The 19,204-nt window shown below is 35.6% G+C and overlaps 1 protein-coding gene across 4 annotated transcripts in view; it reads right to left on the reverse strand.

Moving 5' to 3' along the window:
• The window catches only part of RAP1GDS1 (Rap1 GTPase-GDP dissociation stimulator 1), a 177,343-nt gene that overhangs the window by 78,160 nt on the left and 79,979 nt on the right, over window positions 1–19,204 (reverse strand). For all 4 annotated transcript variants that reach the window (XM_062199847.1, XM_062199846.1, XM_062199845.1 and 1 more), the window contains exons 3-4: window positions 16,151–16,273; window positions 14,691–14,816 (exon numbers count right to left, since the gene is read on the reverse strand). In XM_062199847.1, the coding sequence (XP_062055831.1) occupies window positions 14,691–14,816; window positions 16,151–16,273 (249 nt within the window). The remainder of the gene's footprint in view (window positions 1–14,690; window positions 14,817–16,150; window positions 16,274–19,204) is intronic.

Consider the following 19,204-nt stretch of genomic DNA (forward strand, 5'->3'; position numbering starts at 1 on the left):
CTCCTTTACCCAACTTCTCCATTCTTAATAGCAACTATACTTCCTACATCATAGAGAAAATCTCAGGTGCAATCTTCCTTACCTTTTCTTCAACCTCTCTGGTATTAGACAGGATATTATATTTATTTCCCTCAGATGCTTTCATATACTCTATTTTGAGTTCAGTTTTAGCTAATTAAGAGGATGTAAAAGAAAGTGAGATTTACTTTCAACAACAGGTGAGACTTTTCAAGTAAAAATGTAGACATGTCATTAGCTAAGGTCTCTGAGGAAATGAATGGAAAGGACACTCAATGATGAAATTCTAAGACAAGTCCTGGTTGTGAAAAGAGGAATTTGAATTTCTTTACTATCTAACACTTGAAATGTTAATAAATTTCAATTAAAAAGAGATAAAAAGAAAAACAGAAAACATTAAAAATTTTTCCATTAAGTAGAAATTTTTTAGCATCAGAAAAATCCTAACACTGCTGACATAATGACTTACTGCAAACTATAATAAGCTCTTTAAATTTAGGACTTTGATAAGCTTGACCATAGGAAAGCCTCTTAATTTCTGTTGACATCAATTTTCTGATCAAGGAAAAGGGGAGGCAGGAGCAGACAACTGTTGAGCTCTATTTCAGCTCTGATGCTCTTTTACTCATTTCAACCTCTCTGTGCCTAATACTATGTTGTGCACACAGGAGGTACTTAATGTGAAGTGTGTATTTGTTTAATGTAATGGAATAAATGCCTCACAACTTGCTCTCTTAGCTTTCCAATCATTATTCACTATAATTTGGGTGCTTAATATATTTTCTCCAAGCAATTACTACTAGAAACTATAAAGAATTCTGACACATTAATCAAAAAATAATTTCTGAAGGTAAACTGGAAAGCTGAGTTCTGAAAACGTTTACTGTCTAGAATTTTGAAATAGAATAGATGCTTACTATCAAAGCAATTAAAACTCCAGTCCTAGTTTACTAGTGTTAGTTTACAAAAAGTGATAATACTACAAAGCTACCAGAACAAAATCTACTGTAATCAAGTCCTTCATGGTTTTTCCTTCTGACTACCATTATTATAGCACTTTTAAGCCTCTAAGAACAAACAGCTTATTATGATAGATTTTGAAAATGTATAATATACTCTGAACAAATATTTCAAAACAGTAGGCAAAACAAACTCATTTTAAACATAAAGACACAAATGGTACTGAGTTCTCTTAGTTGATACTAGCTAGTTTTTTATTTTATTTTTTAAAGACTTATTTTATTTGAAAGGCAGAGTTAAGGAGAGACGTAGAGGCAGAGAGAGAGAGAGAGAGAGAGAGAGAGAGAGAGAGAGAGAGAGAGAGACAATCTTCCATCCATTGGTAAACTCCACAAAAGGCCACAATGCATAGGGTTGCACCAGGCTGAAGCCAGGAGCTTCATACAGGTCTTCCACGTGAGTGCAGGGGTCCAAGTACTTGAGCCATTCCTCTACTGCTTTTCCAGACATTAGCAGGGAGCTGGATTGGAAATGGAGCAGCCAAAACTCAAATCTGTATTCGAACTGGCACCCATATGGAATTCCAGCATTGCAAATGGTGGCTTAAGCCACTGCACTACAATGCAGGCGCCAGATACCAGTGTGCACAATTGAGACCAGAGTCCTAGATTTTTAAACTTTCAAGAGCTCATTAATTCTCAGTGTATGGTACCCATACATGTTAAGTAATTCAGATGTTTCGGGCCAGCGCCGTGGCTTAACAGGCTAATCCTCCGCCTTGCGGCGCTGGCACACCAGGTTCTAGTCCTGGTTGGGGCGCCGGATTCTATCCTGGTTGCCCCTGTTCCAGGCCAGCTCTCTGCTATGGCCCGGGAGTGCAGTGGAGGATGGCCCAAGTGCTTGGGCCCTGCACCCGCATGGGAGACCAGGAGAAACATCTGGCTCCTGGCTTCGGATCAGCGAGATGCCCCGGCCACAGCAGCCATTGGAGGGTGAACCAATGGCAAAAAGGAAGCCCTTTCTCTCTCTCTCTCACTATCCACTCTGCCTGTCAAAAAAAAAAAAAAAAAAAGACAGATGTTTCAGATCGTTAAATGAAAATTACTAAAAATTTCCAAATATCCCATCATGAGTAAAGGTAATGACAATTATTAAAATACACCAGAATTTTATGCAGAAAATGCTCCAAGTGGCAAGTGGTTTGTATTCTGTAAATATTTGCATTTATATGTGATTTTAGAAAACTCTACATTGCTATCTTTTTATCTAACTAAAACAGGAAACAAGTATCAAAATTCTGCTAAAAAATTAAAGAACAAAATCATGACAGATTTACTCATGAGTACATACTTTATCTAACTTTTCTGATTTAGCAGTTTAATATCTTTAGTAGTATGATATAATGTTACTGACATGGCAGGATCATTTGAGGCATAGAGAACACTGTCACTCACTATAGGTCAAATTGTGCTGTCCCCCCGCACTCCTCCCCACCACCAAATATTTAAGTCCTAACTCTCAGTATCTCAGAAGGGGACTATATGTGGACACAGAGCTGTTGTAAATATAATTCACTAAGAGAAAGACAGGGGGTGGGTCCTTATCCACTATGATTGGTTTCCATATAAGAAACAGATGCAGGAAGGATATTTCACATGAAGATACTGAGCTGTGAAAGATGACAACTATGTGAACACAGTAAGAACACCTGGGGCAACAAGAGGCTAGAACAGATGTTAGAAAAAAAAGGCCTCCTTCTACAACTTTTAGAGGGGCTAAGGCCCTGCCAACACCTTGATTTCAGACTTTGCAACTTCAAAACTGTGGAACAATTAAAAAAAAAAAAAAACTTTATTTAACTGGTAGAATGACAGTGAAAGTGAGAGAGTGAGAGTGAGAGAGAGAGTGAGAGAGAGAGAATAAGCTTCCATTCACAGTTTAGTTTACTCCCCAAATGGCTGCAATAGCTAGGCTTCAGCCAGGATCCTGGAAACCCGTCTAGGTCTCCCATGTGGGTGACAGGGGCCCAAGTAATTGGGCCATCGTCCACTGCTTTCTCAGATACTTTAGCAGAGAGCTGGACTGGAACCAGTGCTCTGATATGGGAAGCTGATATCGCAAGTACCAGCTTAAACTGCTGCACCACAACAACGTTGGACACCAACTGCTCTTTTTTTAGACACCTAGTTTAAAGTGTGGCAATTTGTTACACAGCTCTAGACATTACATTTCTACAAGTGTTTATCATAATGTATTTAAGCTTTCTGGGTTTTTTTGTTTCTAAAAAGTATTACTTAGAATTGGGCCTTTCCTCCAAAAGCTAATATTAACAGCGTTGGACACTCTGCATGGTGCTTGTTAACAGAAATCTATTGTTGGAAGAGGAGCATGAGCACTGAGGGAATCCTCTGTGGCAAAGGCTTTCATGGATGGCTAAAGGTTCAAGGGAAAGCAGGAACATTAAGAAAAGGCCTCTGGCCGGCGCCGTGGCTTAACAGGCTAATCCTCCGCCTTGCGGCGCCGGCACACCGGGTTCTAGTCCCGGTCGGGGCGCCGGATTCTGTCCCGGTTGCTCCTCTTCCAGGCCAGCTCTCTGCTGTGGCCTGGGAGTGCAGTGGAGGATGGCCCAAGTGCTTGGGCCCTGCACCTGCATGGAGACCAGGAAAAGCACCTGGCTCCTGGCTTTGGATCAGCACGATGCGATGCGCTGGCCGCAGCGGCCATTGGAGGGTGAACCAACGGCAAAAAGGAAGACCTTTCTCTCTGTCTCTCTCTCACTGTCCACTCTGCCTGTAAAAAAAAAAAAAAAAAGGAAAGGCCTCTATCACCTCCAGCAAAAGGTAAGAGCAGTCCACTATTTGAAGGAACTTGGGGAATGTACTGCATGAAGGTAACTATAGTGACAAAAAAATGTGAACTCAACTCCTGACTGGATTGGCCTGACCTCCACCCCAGCCTTACAGCCTAACATAAAAAGAAGGTGCTCATTTCCAGATTACCCCAGTAATTTCAATCTCTATCATTTTTCTGCACACATCTGCCCAGCAGCCAACGCACAATATAAGAGATGTATTAAAGTGAAGAAAAACCCTAACACATTTCAAAGCTAATCAATAGAACCAGACTGGTGTACAGATGATCCACACTATCAGTTAAGGACTCTAAAATAACTATGAATAAAATATTGAAGGATCTACATAACATCCACAGATTTGGAAACTATAAGAAAGTACATGGAAATGCCAGAAATGAAAAATATCAAAGATAAAGAATTATTTGTACAGGATAAATAATACTCAAATGCTCTTAACTTCCATTTTTCTCAATCCATTTTTCATGTTGCTTCAAGCATTGTTTTTTTAAAATCTGAACAAGGTCATGTCATTTGCTAGTTTTCTATGATTCCTCATTATTTCAGGATGATTCATCAGGCTTCTCATGATCTAAATCTAGTCTACTTTTTGAGCCTTATCACACAACTCTCTCCCTGTTCGCTCTATTTCAGACATTCTGGTCTCTTAAATTCTTTGAGCATACTAAATCCTTTCCCTTCTGCAATTGCTCTACTCTTCTAAGGAATACTCATCCTCTTCTCTTAAAGCTCACTTTTCAGAGTTCGGTTTAAGTAGCATTCTCACAGAGAACTTCCATCACCTTCAGATACTCTCCATTACATCATCTTGTTTATTCCCTTGATATTCAAGGTCACAATCTGTAAATATCTTCTTTTTGTGGAATCCATTTATTATATCCTCCTGTGTAATCCTCATAAAGATCCACTTCTTGCTTTTATTTTCTTGTGTGATTTCCATCACCTGGCACGGTGACTTGAACACAATGAGTTCAATCAGCATTTGTGGGTTAACTCATTTGGTATCTCTACCCAAGAATTCAAAGGCATAGAGTAAGAATTTCCTGGCATTTACTCATTATCCCTACTGAATAAAACATTCAAATGGGTTAAAAATAGTTGGGTTCCTGCTACCCACACGTGAGATCAGACTGAATTCCTGGGTCATGGTTTTGGAATGGCCCAACCCTGGCTATTGCAGGCATTTGGGGAGTAAACTAGAGGATAGGGGACCTCTCTCCCTCACTCTTCCCCACCCCAATCCACCCTCATTTTTCTGCCTTTCAAATAAATAAATTTTTAGAAACCATTTGCACTAGTTTACTGTTTCATTATGATGGCATGTCTCTTCTGAATTCTTGGCACAATAGTGTATCTAGACTTAAGTTTTATTTGGAAAATGAAAAAAGGTTTATCCGTCAAGACAGAATTTTTTTATCCTTTGAGTCTACATAGCATAAATGTATTTTCTCAACACATGAATTTTATTAGTAGAATCATTACTAAATGTGACCAATAAATCATTCTTGTGTTAAAAGAATATGAAAGAATATTCATATTTAAAGAAGGTGGCAGCCAATGACCCAAATCATTCACAGCATTATCATATTTTAAATATCAGACATACTGGATATTCTGATCAAAATCATTATGCAATAAATTGTTTCCACTTCTCTTAAATACACTGCCTTTTTATTTTGCCAAGCACTATTTTTCTGGAGCAGGCTAATGGTAAACAGACATACTTACATTATTTTTTAAGACAGATTTAAAAGATATTTCTGAATTTTACCAAGGAAAAAAATAAATATTGATGCTTAGATGTCCTCCTGTAATTTTGTACAAATAGTGAATTTCTATTTTGCACCCAGGACACATTTTAAAACACTTTAAGCATTCAAATGAAAAATACTAATCTACCAACACCTTTTCTGAAATTCAAAAAGCAATTTGTTCACGTTGCAGGTGCAGGTAAAATTCATGCAAGACTAGGTATAAAAGCAAAAGTTATAAATATTACACCAGTGAAATTACAAGAATGAGTCATGAAGCAAAAGCCATCATGACCACTGAATGCTCACATGTCCAAAAAAAAAAAAAAAAAAAAAAAGAGGGATAATATTATATTTGGATTTAACTTTTGCATTTATGCTGGAAAATTTCAGTATTTATATATTTACATTCATAATTCTGGATCAGGAGGAGAAAAGAAATAAACTACTTCCCAAAGCACTAGTTCCACAGATGCTGTTTAAAATAGGTCATGACACAGCATTCAACAGACAAATTAAGTTGTGCTTGCCAATATTGGTTTTAGTTCCTAAGCCCAGCAGACTTCATGTCAGTTAAAATTGTTTGATATTCCACTTTTTCAAAGATACTTTCTAACAGAGAATCCATAAATTACAACACTACTCCCTATATTTTTACCAATAAGACAATTTTTTTGCCAATTTTAATGTATACCAAAATATTTCTATTTTTACCAATAAGACTGTTTAAAACACACTGTAAAATAAGTTATTAAACTGAATTATTTCCCAAAATATTACCTGAAATGACTTTTAAACATTCAGATAACACTGTAAATAATTTATTGCTTCAAGTTATTAGCACGTTTTATGATAAAAACCGAATTTTATATCATATATTTTAAATATGAAATTCTTTTACAAGATTACAATATATCTAAAAGAAACATTAGATATGTGTATATGTGTGTGCAATATAGATATGGTTTAAAAAGTTAATCTGAAGACAGTACAGTTTCTTGAGATACAAGTGTTTATTCCACTCAGCAGGTAGAATGTGGATTATTTTCCTTTAAATATTAGCACGTACATTTCATATGCTTTCCCAGCCAAGGAAAACAAACTCATATAGAAGGGAAAGCTTTGATTTAAAGCACATGAAGTTTGCTGAATTTAAACAAGAAAATTAGAAAAATTAAAACACTTTTAAAATTAGAACATAACATGTATGCATAGGGTTTCCATAAGCAGACTACAAAATTTCATGTTTTGTATGTCTGAATCTTGATTACATCTTTTACAGATGAAATTAGGCTGACAAAGTTAAGGGAGAACAGATTTAAACCACATACACACAGAAGTTATTTTTTTCTGTAACATTGTCATAAAAATTTTTCCCAATCTGCTTAATACTTATTAATCAGGGAGGGAAAATTCCAAAGGCCATTCAGGCTTTTGGTTCAAAAACTAGCAGGGAGCCTGTTATCCAAGAGAAAAAAGTTTAACATGACTTCTTCATATGGAACTCAAGAAAAATCATCTAATATTTTACCATACGCAATAATGTTCTCTCACATGCTACCTACACTCTTACATCTATACAATTAATAACACTTATTCAGAACTATTATTCCATGACTTCATCAAGACATTAGCTTTGCATAACAGCACTACTTGGAAACTAACTAAGCACTGGAAAAAAGCAGCTATATAATGTGTTCTTTGTTACCTAATTTTTATTAAAATAACAATTTAAGGAACCTCAGGCTCTCTAATACTCTTTTTTTTTTTTTTTTTGACAGGCAGAGTTAGACAGTGAGAGAGAGAGAGAGAGACAGAGAGAAAGGTCTTCCTTTTGCCGTTGGTTCACCCCCCAAGTGGCCGCTACGGCCGGCCCGTTGCGGCAGGTGTGCTGCGCTGATCCGAAGCCAGGAGCCAGGTGCTTCCTCCTGGTCTCCCATGCGGGTGCAGGGCCCAAGGACTTGTGCCATCCTCCACTGCACTCCCGGGCCACAGCAGAGAGCTGGACTGGAAGAGGGGCAACCGGGACAGAATCCGGCGCCCCAACTGGGACTAGAACCCGGTGTGCCGGTGCCGCAGGTGGAGGATTAGCCCAGTGAGCCAGGATGCCAGCCTCTCTAATACTCTTTCAATACACAAGAGGTTTCAATTTGATATCAAATAAAAAAATGGGAAGACTGTAGTTCCTCAAAGTGTAAATTATCTGAATGGTTAAGTATTAACATTACTTAACCTTGGTGCAGTGCTACCTAAGAAAAAACCATACTGACAATAAACAACCCAATCTGGGTACTGTCTCTCACTTTGCATTTTAATTTTATTCTCACTGCTACATCACACTTGGTTTCTCCTATATCAGCTTCCTGATTATCTCTGCCTCACATCTCTTCCTATTCCAATCTAAACAACATGCTGCTATCATAAAAATACCAATTTCTTCAAGTTATTTTTGGTAGATTTTTCCTGTGTACACAAAGTAACTCCTTAGCTACACACACTTTAAGTATGCAAAACATATTAATAAACTGATGTAAAATCAAGATCTCTAAATACAGTAAACTTATACAACAATTTCAGCTATTTAAAAAAAAAAAAAAAAACCCGAAATCCTATCTTCATGACTGTTTATAACACATTCCACAGCTCCAGTCCTGAACTTTACCCCACTCAAGTTTCTCTGAATCTCCCTGCTGCTCTCTTTTATGGACTTTTACTTCACTGGGAAGAGGCAGGACCTGGAATTTGGAAGGCCAAGGTAGGCCTCTGACTGTGCTCTTTATGACTTCAAAGCCTTTCTTTCAGCCTTTCACTTCTATAATTTTTCTCTAAGGGAAAAATGTTCTTTCTCATTCTAATACCAACCTATTGAAACCTATTTACTTGGGCTTCTGATTTCATTTCTTATTTATTTATTTACTTTTTGTCTCTGATCTTTCTCCACCAATTATCCCTTCTTTAGGAAATTTACTCTGTTGTCCATTTGGTTCTCACCTAACAAATATGAACTCCCTCTTTATTTTGAGGCTCTTGATTTGGTTGGCTGTTTTCTGAAAGTCTAATTTGGAAGGAGAAAAAATCAGAAGCAATTTTATCTTCCACCTGAATTGCAAAACCTGGTTAAAAATGAGTATTGTGGACCAAACTTTAGAATTGTATGTGTATGTGTGTATATATTCCTCCCACATTCTGCCTCAAGAACAGCTAAAAATAAGGTGATTTCCCATAAAGAGAGCACACATACGCCTCCTGGGTATGGGGATTGCAGTAAACTTTTTATTTTGACATAGTCATTGGCTCACAGGAAGGTATCAAAAAAAAAAGGATAAGATTTCATGTACTTGCCACTCATTTTCTTCGAATAACAACACAGTATAACTAGTACAGCATCCCAACCAGGAAATTGAGACTTGTATAATCTACAGATCATATTCAGATTTTATTAGTTTATACATGTTCTAGTGTGTGTCTGGACATGTATGATTCTAAACAATTTTTTCATATGTATTAATTCATGTAACCACCACCAATGTGATGTTTTTAAATATTTTCATGCAAATCTGATTTTTGTTTTATCAATCTGACAAGTGGCTCAAAACTCAAAGACAAGTATTCTTCTGGTCACAGACAACAGAATTTGGATGTATTATAGAATACACTGAAGGTTGCTGTTGTAGCCCAGAGGGTTAAGTTGCCACTTGAGACACCTGCTTCCCATATGGGCACCGTTTTGAGTCCCGACGGCTCCACTTACTTGTGCCTGGGAAAGCAGTGGGTGATAGCCCAATTCCTCGGGCCCTACCACCCATGTAGGAGACCCAGATGAAGCTCTTGGCTTCAGCCTGGCCCAGCTCCTGCCATTGCAGCCATTTGGGGAGTGAACCAGTAAATAGAAGACCTTTCTCTATCTCCCTCTGCCTTTCAAATCAATAAATAAATCTTTAAAACAAACACTGAAAATGTCGGGCATAGTGAATGCACAGTAGAACTGTATTTTGATTTAAAATTAGAAAATATATTCAAGTTAAAACTTCTTCAAATTTTTAAGTTGTATCCTTGAAGCAAGTTCAGCACCAAAAATCAATATATTTGGTCTACACTACTCAAACAGAGATACCTTTACTAAAGTACTCAATACTATTTCTTGGATTCTACATATAATCTTACTTCATCCATATAATAAGCCTATTTTACCAATGAGGGAACTAAAATCAGACAGGTTAAATGACAAATTAATAAACAGTAGAGCTGGGAAATGTATCTATTTGCAGAATCAGGCTCCCACAGGGACATATTAGAATTTTATACATCTATATTAACTTTAAGTGAATTCTATTTCTGTTCTAAGCAATGCATTAAAAAAGAGTTGCAATTAATACTTTCATCATCCATTTATTTTTATTCTTATCAAAAACAACATTTTTTAAGTGTGTACTCTGCTAATTAGCCCTCATAATGTTCCTTTATGCATGTTATTTTCTTTACTATATAAAAATCTTTTGGGACAGAGAGGCATAAACTTTTCTGTGTATATGACAGGGTTATAAAACAACATCAGCTTCAATCAATATATTTAGGACATCTTTACAATGAAGTATTTTCATGTAATAATATTCATAATTACATCACTAAAAGCAGCAACGTATATTTTTGTGAATGAAATACTTTGATAAACTGATTCATAAAATATAAGATTGACTCATAAATGTTGAGGAATCTTTTTATGTAACTTACTGATTCTATTTATTTTAATGCTAAGTATTAAAAAAAATACAAACTGCTACAAATATACTTTGATAGGCAATTTCAAAGCATATCTGTACTGTATTAATGCACATTTATCTGACCAATTTACATTACAAAATATTGCAGAGTTATTGCTAACTTTTTCAGCATTTGCAGTCAGAATTGCAAATTCTTTCTTCTTCCTTCATATTAAGAGTGTAACACAATAGGAATCCCAAATATATAAATAGGTACATTACACCTATCTGAACATCCTTCCCATTTATAGTTGAAGCCAAAGAAACAAGCAATGTTTTATTTACTTCATAAACACTGGTTTTGGCAAGCAGTAATACTACCTCCTTTTGAATATTTACTCAACAGTGACCAAGACCACAATTTTTTCTATTATCAAGTAAGACAGCATAAGTGTGCTACTGTCACTCTTAAGTGTGCTTATCTTTCCAGTAGGACTAATTATATAATAAGCGGTAATTTAACTTTTAGAAAATGGCATAATTAATTTTAAAATGTGATAATTTTTCTTCCCCTCTAAGTAAAAAGGCACAAATATTTAATTTCATGTCATCGTGGTTCTCTAGCCTCCATTAGTATTCTTTAAGCAGTACATCAAATATCATTTATTTCCTGACCTCAAGCAGTAATTTCCAAAAATCTCAATCTCTCTAATCACGAATTTATCTGATGGGATTATAAATATAGGATGGGAGTTTAACATGAAGCCTTTCAAAACTTTAAGGTAATTTAAATACACCAGCAACTTAAAATGTGTACACTTACACAAACAAAGCAAATCACTGAGAGAAGGGAATACCACAATGACAGCCAAACAAGAAGAGAAAAAACTTATATCACCTTTGAGATGGATATCTAATGAAATAGGCCAAAGGTAGGCATTTTTGAAACTGGCTGCTGCTTATTTTTATCTAAAGCCATATTCCCTGCTATATCTTATCAAAAGCACAGCTTTGCTGATTTCTTTCCAAATTGAAGCACAACTTTTCACTGTTCCGTGATTTGAAATAAGTCAAACTTCTCATTAAAAGGTTTATTTGGCAAAGTTAAAGGGCAAAGAGTTTTTAAACGTTGCTAACAGTAGAAGTCTGGATACTTCGAAAGAGAAACACATAAATGAAGTGACTGAAGGCTCTCTAGAATGAAAGAAAAAAAAGACCGGGCATTTTAGTGAAAAAATGTTCCTAGCCAGTGATTCTTTCATCTCTTCATGCAAGACAGAGACTGGAATACAAAAAAGTTCATCAGCAACAAAGTCTCATTTCATCCCATTTAGTAGATATATCAATCTGTTACTTGATGTTAGCATTATATAAGATCATTTTCTTCCATTAGGAAGAGTTCCTAAAACGGGAACTGTCAAGGCTGGTAAAACCAAAATCTGACCTACTTTTCCCCCAATGATTTCCATGAATTTTATGGTAAGAAGTTTATCTTATTTTTTTACAGAGAGAGCTTCCTTCCTTTCAAATAAGCTGTTAGAAAATGCTTTACTTGCTAAAACACTTACAAATTCCTGAAATACTGATTTCCAATAGTGAATTCCTTATAGCATTTTCTGCATATGCCATTTTTCCTATCTATTGTAAGCCTATCATCACCCTGAATAAATCCATACTGAAAATTTTTTTCACTTACAATACATTAATAAAAGTTAAGCCAGAGCAGGCACTTGGCCTAGCAGTAAAGACGGCAATTGAGACATATTTGCATCACAATGCCTGAGTTTGAAACCCAGCTCTGGTTCCTGACTACACTTTCTTGCTAATGGAGGCCCTGGAAGGCCATGGTGGTGGTGATGGTTCAAGTACTCAAGTCCTTGCCACCTATGTGGGAGACCTGAATTGAGTTTCCTGCTCCCGGCTTCAGCTTTGCCCTAGCTCTGGCCATTGCATGCATTTGGAGAGTGAACCAGCAGATGGAAGCTCTATGTCTCTGCCTCTCTAATTAATTAATTAATTACTGTAGGTCACTTGATGAGTCTGACAAGTATGCTTGATAAGACACAAGTGAGAATTTTTAAATATATTTTATTTGGAAGAACAAGGTTCTTTATATTTACAAACCTGTCAGGTTTAGTTTACTGTTAAGGGAAAAAAAAAAAAAAGGAGCATAAAAAAAGAAGCATTATATTCCTGAGAGAGAAGGTGGCTTAAGAATTAATTAAAATAGAGGCTATTAAAAACTTAAAAAGAGAAGTCTAATTGTTAAGTTCTTTGAAACTCCCAATTATCACAAAATAAAAGGAGAACTAAATGTCAAGTAAATTCACAAGTCAACCACATGGCATCACACTTACAAACTTTTATATCATCTTGTAATTTAAAAATAGACAGTGTAGTTTCTCTATAAGAATTTTGGATAAATCACTAAGGAGTTCAAAAAATTCAAGTTCAGATAATAGGATAAGAAAGCACACAATCTTATGGAATAATATGCATAAGACAGAATGGACAATGAATAAATTTTCACAACATGATTTACAGTAATAAATCACTTTATTCATTTTTTTTAAAACTGCAAACTTCATTTTCCTTAACTAAGGTCCAAGTGCATAAAAATATTCATTATGCTTAATTACTCATTTAACTATGATGAAGAACAGTTATAAATATTTATAATTAATAAAAAATTTACTTCATGGTATAAAACATTACCACAGAACTTTATACTGCATATTACCTAATACACTATAAATGGACAAGGACTTTAGTTTCATCAAAATAATAAATTTATTAACTGGACATTTATTATCTCAACTTCAGAATTCTTTGGAGTACATGGGAGGTAAAACAACTGTGCTCATCAACAACACAGCAACACAAGACAAATGATCACTGTGTGTTTTCTCTATTTTGCCAATATTAATAAGAACTCCAGGAAAAAACTACGCAAAGCAGCTAACAGTCCCTATATGCAAATAATATGTAATTCAAGAATAACTATGCTGAACAAAGTTTAAAGAATATTTTTGGTAGCCTTAAATTCTAGTAACTAAACAGAAGAAGGATAAAAACAATATTGATAATAATCAAAATTCTCCAAATATATGCATCAATCTTTGACTATCATTCTGTAGATATCTTTTAAATGTATGTTGCCAATATTAATCATAAAACACATATTAAATGCTTTATTCTTGAGAGCATTTAATAAGCTGTGTCACTGAATAAAAATCCTAAATTTTAAAATGCAAAGTTAAAAAGTAAATAAAGCTAATATCTGAGGATAAAAAGAACTGAAGGAGATCGGTAAATTTACAGGCAGAACAGAATGTTAGAAACTGTAAATTAAGAATAATATTAAGATATCCATGTCCTCATATGTATCACTGGCGTTTCCATACTTAATAGCTATTGTAACATGATTCAGAAAAATAAAGAACAAATAAGGTTTGCCTTACCACTACTGTTATAGACCAGTTATCAACAATAGAATTTGTTTTTTTCCTACTTCTTTCTTATATCATAAATTAATATGCTTAGGCCCTTATTTTCTATCTGTTTCATGCACATAAATCACTTTTGGAAGCACTGTCTATTATAAAAGGGGTATGTCTTTGTGTATATAAGAAAATACAACTTGAGATATAAACTCAACAGGAAATTAGCATTAAAAGTTATCCTAATTACATAAATAAAACTAAATTCCTACAAGGTTTTAAAGGTGAATGATAAATATGTTTCTGGTTCAGAAAACAGTAAACTAAGAAAAGCCTAATTAAATTGAATATACTCAAGATTTCTCTGTATTTTTTTATTTGTAGCAATTGTAACATTTTTGCAATGTACCCATAGCTGAGATCTTGCTTTTGCTTTGCCTGGTAGAACAGTGTATCACAGAAGGTGGTGAAGATGACAATGACATAATGATACATAGGAATGGAGTCAATGCAAATGCAATAGGCCAATCTAGCTTTTGGAAAGATAATGGCTTTTATGAATGGTTTTTACTAAACTGCAAGTAATTAAAAATGTATGCGAAATTTTAAAATACTGTCCATAAGCATTCTCATTCATGAGTGTTTCAACAAAACTCAACTGAAAAGATATACATTCACATGTCTGCTAAATTTAAAGTCCTAATTTCTTAGAAATAGACTTCCTTTCCTCTGAAAATTAGACTTGTGATAATAGAATTCTCAATTAACTTTAGTTAGAAATATCATTGCCCAAATTTCCATCACTTCTGCTAAATAAGCAAAGCTAAATCATACTTATCAATGTTAGTGTCTTAGACTAGAAAAGCTGGTCATAACTACAAAGTGAAATTAATCTGAAAATCATAATTCTGTAAAATGGAGAAGTGTACTGCTGATGTACAACACTTACGGCTGTCATAACATATGTTTCCTAGAGCTCTACCCGTCTGAAGCAGCACTTCCTGGTCTTTGCTATTTAGCAGCTGTACCAGTGGTGAAATCAATCCGGCATCCACACATGGAATTCTCATAAATTCTGAAAATAAAAGATATACTTCACAAATAGAACTTGTTGTTTTATTGTGTTGTTGGCATTCTTCAAGCAATGGCAACATCAATTTGCTATTATTTTACTCCGTTTTTACATTCTCACTGTCCACATGATACCACTGTCAAAACTTTGACTCTACAATCATAGCTTCAGGTATTCTTGAAAATAATGGAAAATAAATAATTATAGGAAAATTTTGCAATCAGATGAAACTTTTCTGAACCACTTTTTTACTAAAAAACATAAGGATAAGGCAGTTATAGACTAGTGCTCAAATCTCAGAAAATGTAAAAGGAAAAACTGCCAATCTCTGGAGAAAGTAAACTCCTAACAAACCCTTTCCTTTTTAGAAAATTCATTTTTTAAGAAAGAGTGGCAGCCAGCTTAGCTAATCTTAAAGACATGATATTATTCTCTGTGTATGTGTGTGTTTAAATGTTTAAAATAACACGTATATTATACTGGAAAAGCATCAGAATGGTTGCGGCAGTCATTCTTATTCAAAAGAGTTCCTGCTACATATACCTGCTAAATTCACACCATATAAACCTGCTACTTGGTCACAGCTGGCTGGATTCTGAGTCCAGTCCAGTGTGTATAACAGGCTGGCCAATAGTCTAACAGATGTCTAATCTGAAAAATCTGATAAGTAGAGCAATGGTAATGAACTTAAAAAAAAAAGAAAGAAAATTAGATTCTGCAGAGAAGTGAAAAGTTCTTGGGGTGAGGAGTGGGGGGAGTTCTACAACAGGGAGGCCAAAACAAAAATAAATAAAGTAGAAACCATTAGATCAAAGAAAGTAGAAATCATTAAGTATTCTTAAATACAAAAATTTAAGAAACATATGCTTTCCATGAAAGTGTCAAAAACAGAACACATATTCTAACTGCACTAATCAAGTATAATGTCAGAAGGATAGATAAAATAAAAACAAAAAACAAATATGTGAGTTTACCTGGGTAAAACCAACATATATATTAGAAAATGTAAGATCTCCTGTGGCAATGAAGATGAATGACTCAGTGGCAAGCTCAAGAATCTTATACCCAAAGTAAAAAATAATGCAAATATATCTGGGACTAGTAGTTCTTTCTCTTTATTCTATTCTAGAAGAATGAAATAGCAAATGACAAATGTATGAGTAAAATGACTATAGCAATAGTCATATAAAACAATTACCTGAAAATAGTCAAAGAAAAGAGAAATAGAAATAAAAAAACATCTAATCTACCAAAACATAAATTAATAAAACATACTGACAAGTAAGGTGTAAAACTGAAGATGTTCCCAGCAGAAAAGTTCTTGAGGAAAACCTCACCATTTTTGGCTACTTCTGCTATGATGTTAGCTACTTTGGCTGTGCAGGAAGACTGTGGAGTCAACAGATTTGCAAACAACTGAAGTATTCCACTTCCTTGTATTTTTTCACTCGTTTCCATATCTGAAAGAGATAGATACAAAGAGTTTCAATGAAAATCTTTAAGGCTAATGCTGACAACTTTATCTATTGCAAATTCTTCAACAATTTTCCCAGTTCATAATAGGTATTATAGTTTTAAGATACACTCAAATGTATGCTTAAATAAAATTACCTTCTGTTCCCAATCTGCTTTTATTTTGAGTTTTAATCTGCACAAAAACACTTCACAATATTGTATTTTGCCTATCTATGGCCAAACTACAAAGATTCTTACTAAATATATCATTAGCACACCAATGATACCTTTCCATGTAAGTTGCAACCCTGTCTTAATAGAGCAGGAATGTTTTTCTATATGTCTTTTGAATTCAGTTATAACAGCATAGTACCACATTTCATGTAAACTATATGGTTCTTTATAATACTACAGAAACACTAAACAACAGAAGTTAGTGGCAATCAGAACTCTACTTGGAGATTTAGAAATGAAAGAGGTATCTGCTTTCTTTTGGTTAAAATATAAATGAAGAGCATATAAAACAAAGGGTCTTCATGTCTGTTATGAAAGAACGACCTATTAAAATATTAGATAATAGCAGTACTTGGAATAATGATGTAAGTAAAGAAAAGTTCAAGGAAGTAAAATTAATATACGTGAACAATGCAGGGAAGTGATAATAGAATTCTCAATTAACTTTAGTTAGAAATGTCATTGCCCAAATTTCCATCACTTCTGCTAAATAAGCAAAGCTAAATCATACTTATCAATGTTAGTGTCTTAGACTAGAAAAACTGCTCATAACTACAAATACCAAGGAATAAATGCAATAAAGAAGCCCCCAAATGTCTTAAGTATGTAGCAGCTGATGTGATGATGTGATCAAATGAGCAGAAATACCATTTTAACAGAATTAGTTTTAGGAAGTCCACACAAAGTAATGTATTTCTTTATAAATGTATTGATTATTTAATAACATTTTTCAAACTGTGGGTCCCAACCTATTAGCAAGTTCTGAAATCTATTTAATGAGCAAAGACCCCCAATTTTTTTAAAGGTTTATTTATTTGAAAGGCAGAATTAGAGAAAGAGGGAGAGACAGAAAGAAATCTTCCATCCACAGGTTCACTCCCCAAATGGCTGCAATGTCCAGAGCTGGGCCAGGCTGAGCCAGGAGCCAGGAGTTTCATCCAGGACTCCCACATGGATGGCAGGGGCCGCGGCACTTGGGCCATCTTCTGCTGCTTTCTCAGACACCTTAACAAGGAGCTAGATTGGAAGTGGAGCAGCCAGTATTTCAACAGGTGCCCACATGGGATGCAGGCATGACAGGTGACGGCTTTACCTGCTATACCACAGCACCAGCCCCCAGCAATTTCTTAAGAGTAATACACTTAACAACAAAAATGAAAAATACAAAAGAAATTGCAAATAGTAAGATGAAGCACTGCTAGTGAAATCGTGGTTTGAATTATGTGCATGCACATGTAATTGTACATGAAAGCATTACCATTTGTAAAAAGTATTTCTAATCATGAGCCTTGGTCAAAGAATCTAAAAATCATTGTCCCAGGTACTTCTGGATTATCCAGGATTCTAAGTTAAAGACACATATCTAAAAGTTAAGGTTTTAAGAACATCTGAAAATCTGATACCTAAGACCCATTAATTAAAATTTTCACTTTTAGCAAAAAGCCAAATGGAACTGACTTCAACTGTCATGCTAAAATGCTTTCTTTTAGGAACATTGGTACCAGAAGCTCAACATTAGAACACTGGGACAGACTGCCCCAGGGGTCTAGCCCCACCATCTGCTGGTGCTGGAATGACAGCAAGAGTCTGACATTAGGCAGGAATCATGATTAGATGTGATTAGGCATTTGTGTGTGTAGAGGTTAGCAGTGTAACTGCAAATCCATCATGCATATCTCATTTTAACTATAACTAAAATAATGGCTTAATATCAGAGCTGAAAGTCAGGGGCAGAGTGAAACAAAGCAATGCAAACTCTTGTACACTGATGAGATATCTCTTTTTCTTTCTTTCTTTTTTTTTCTTCTTTTCTTTTTTTTTGACAGGCAGAGTGGACAGTGAGAGACAGACAGAGAGAAAGGTCTCCCTTTGCCGTTGGTTCAACCCCCAAGTGGCCGCTACGGCCGGCCCGTTGCGGCCGGCACACTGCGCTGATTAGAAGCCAGGAGCCAGGTGCTCCCTCCTGGTCTCCCATGCGGGTGCAGGGCCCAAGGACCTGGGCCATCCTCCACTGCACTCCCGGGCCATAGCAGAGAGTTGGCCTGGAAGAGGGGCAACTAGGACAGAATCTGGCGCCCCAACTGGGACTAGAACCCGGTGTGCTGGCGCCGCAGGCGGAGGATTAGTCTATTGAGCCATGGCGCCGGCCTCTTTTTCTTTTTCAAAACAATTTTATTTACTTATTTGAGAGGCAGAGTTACAGACAGAGGGAGAGACAGAAAGGTCTTCCATCTGCTGGTTCACTCCCCAAATGTCCACAAATGGCTGGAGCTGAGCTGATCCAAAGCCAGGAACCAGGAGTTTCTTTAGGGTCTCCCATGAGGGTGCAGGGGCCCAGGTACTTGTGCCATCTTAGCCTGCTTTCCTAGGCCATTAGAAGAGAACTGGATTGGAAGAGGAGCAGTCTAGACATGAACTGGCACCCAAATGGGATGCTGATAACACAGGCAGATGCTTAGCCTACTATACCACGGTGCCAGGTCCCATTGACAAGATTTTCTAAAGATTACAACTGAAGGAATTGGGAAAATAACTACTAAAACTGGAATCAAGAATTTGGGAATAGTAATTTCATAATGTTACAATCAGAGTAATAAAAGGGAAAGCATATCTAATTTTTTCATATAAATATGATTTCCCATTTAAAAAAATCTAAGGAATTATATTTACCTGCTAGCCTATGGATTTCCACATAGGTTCAG

This window comes from Lepus europaeus, chromosome 8, assembly GCF_033115175.1.
Source record: "Lepus europaeus isolate LE1 chromosome 8, mLepTim1.pri, whole genome shotgun sequence".
NCBI lineage: Eukaryota > Metazoa > Chordata > Mammalia > Lagomorpha > Leporidae > Lepus > Lepus europaeus.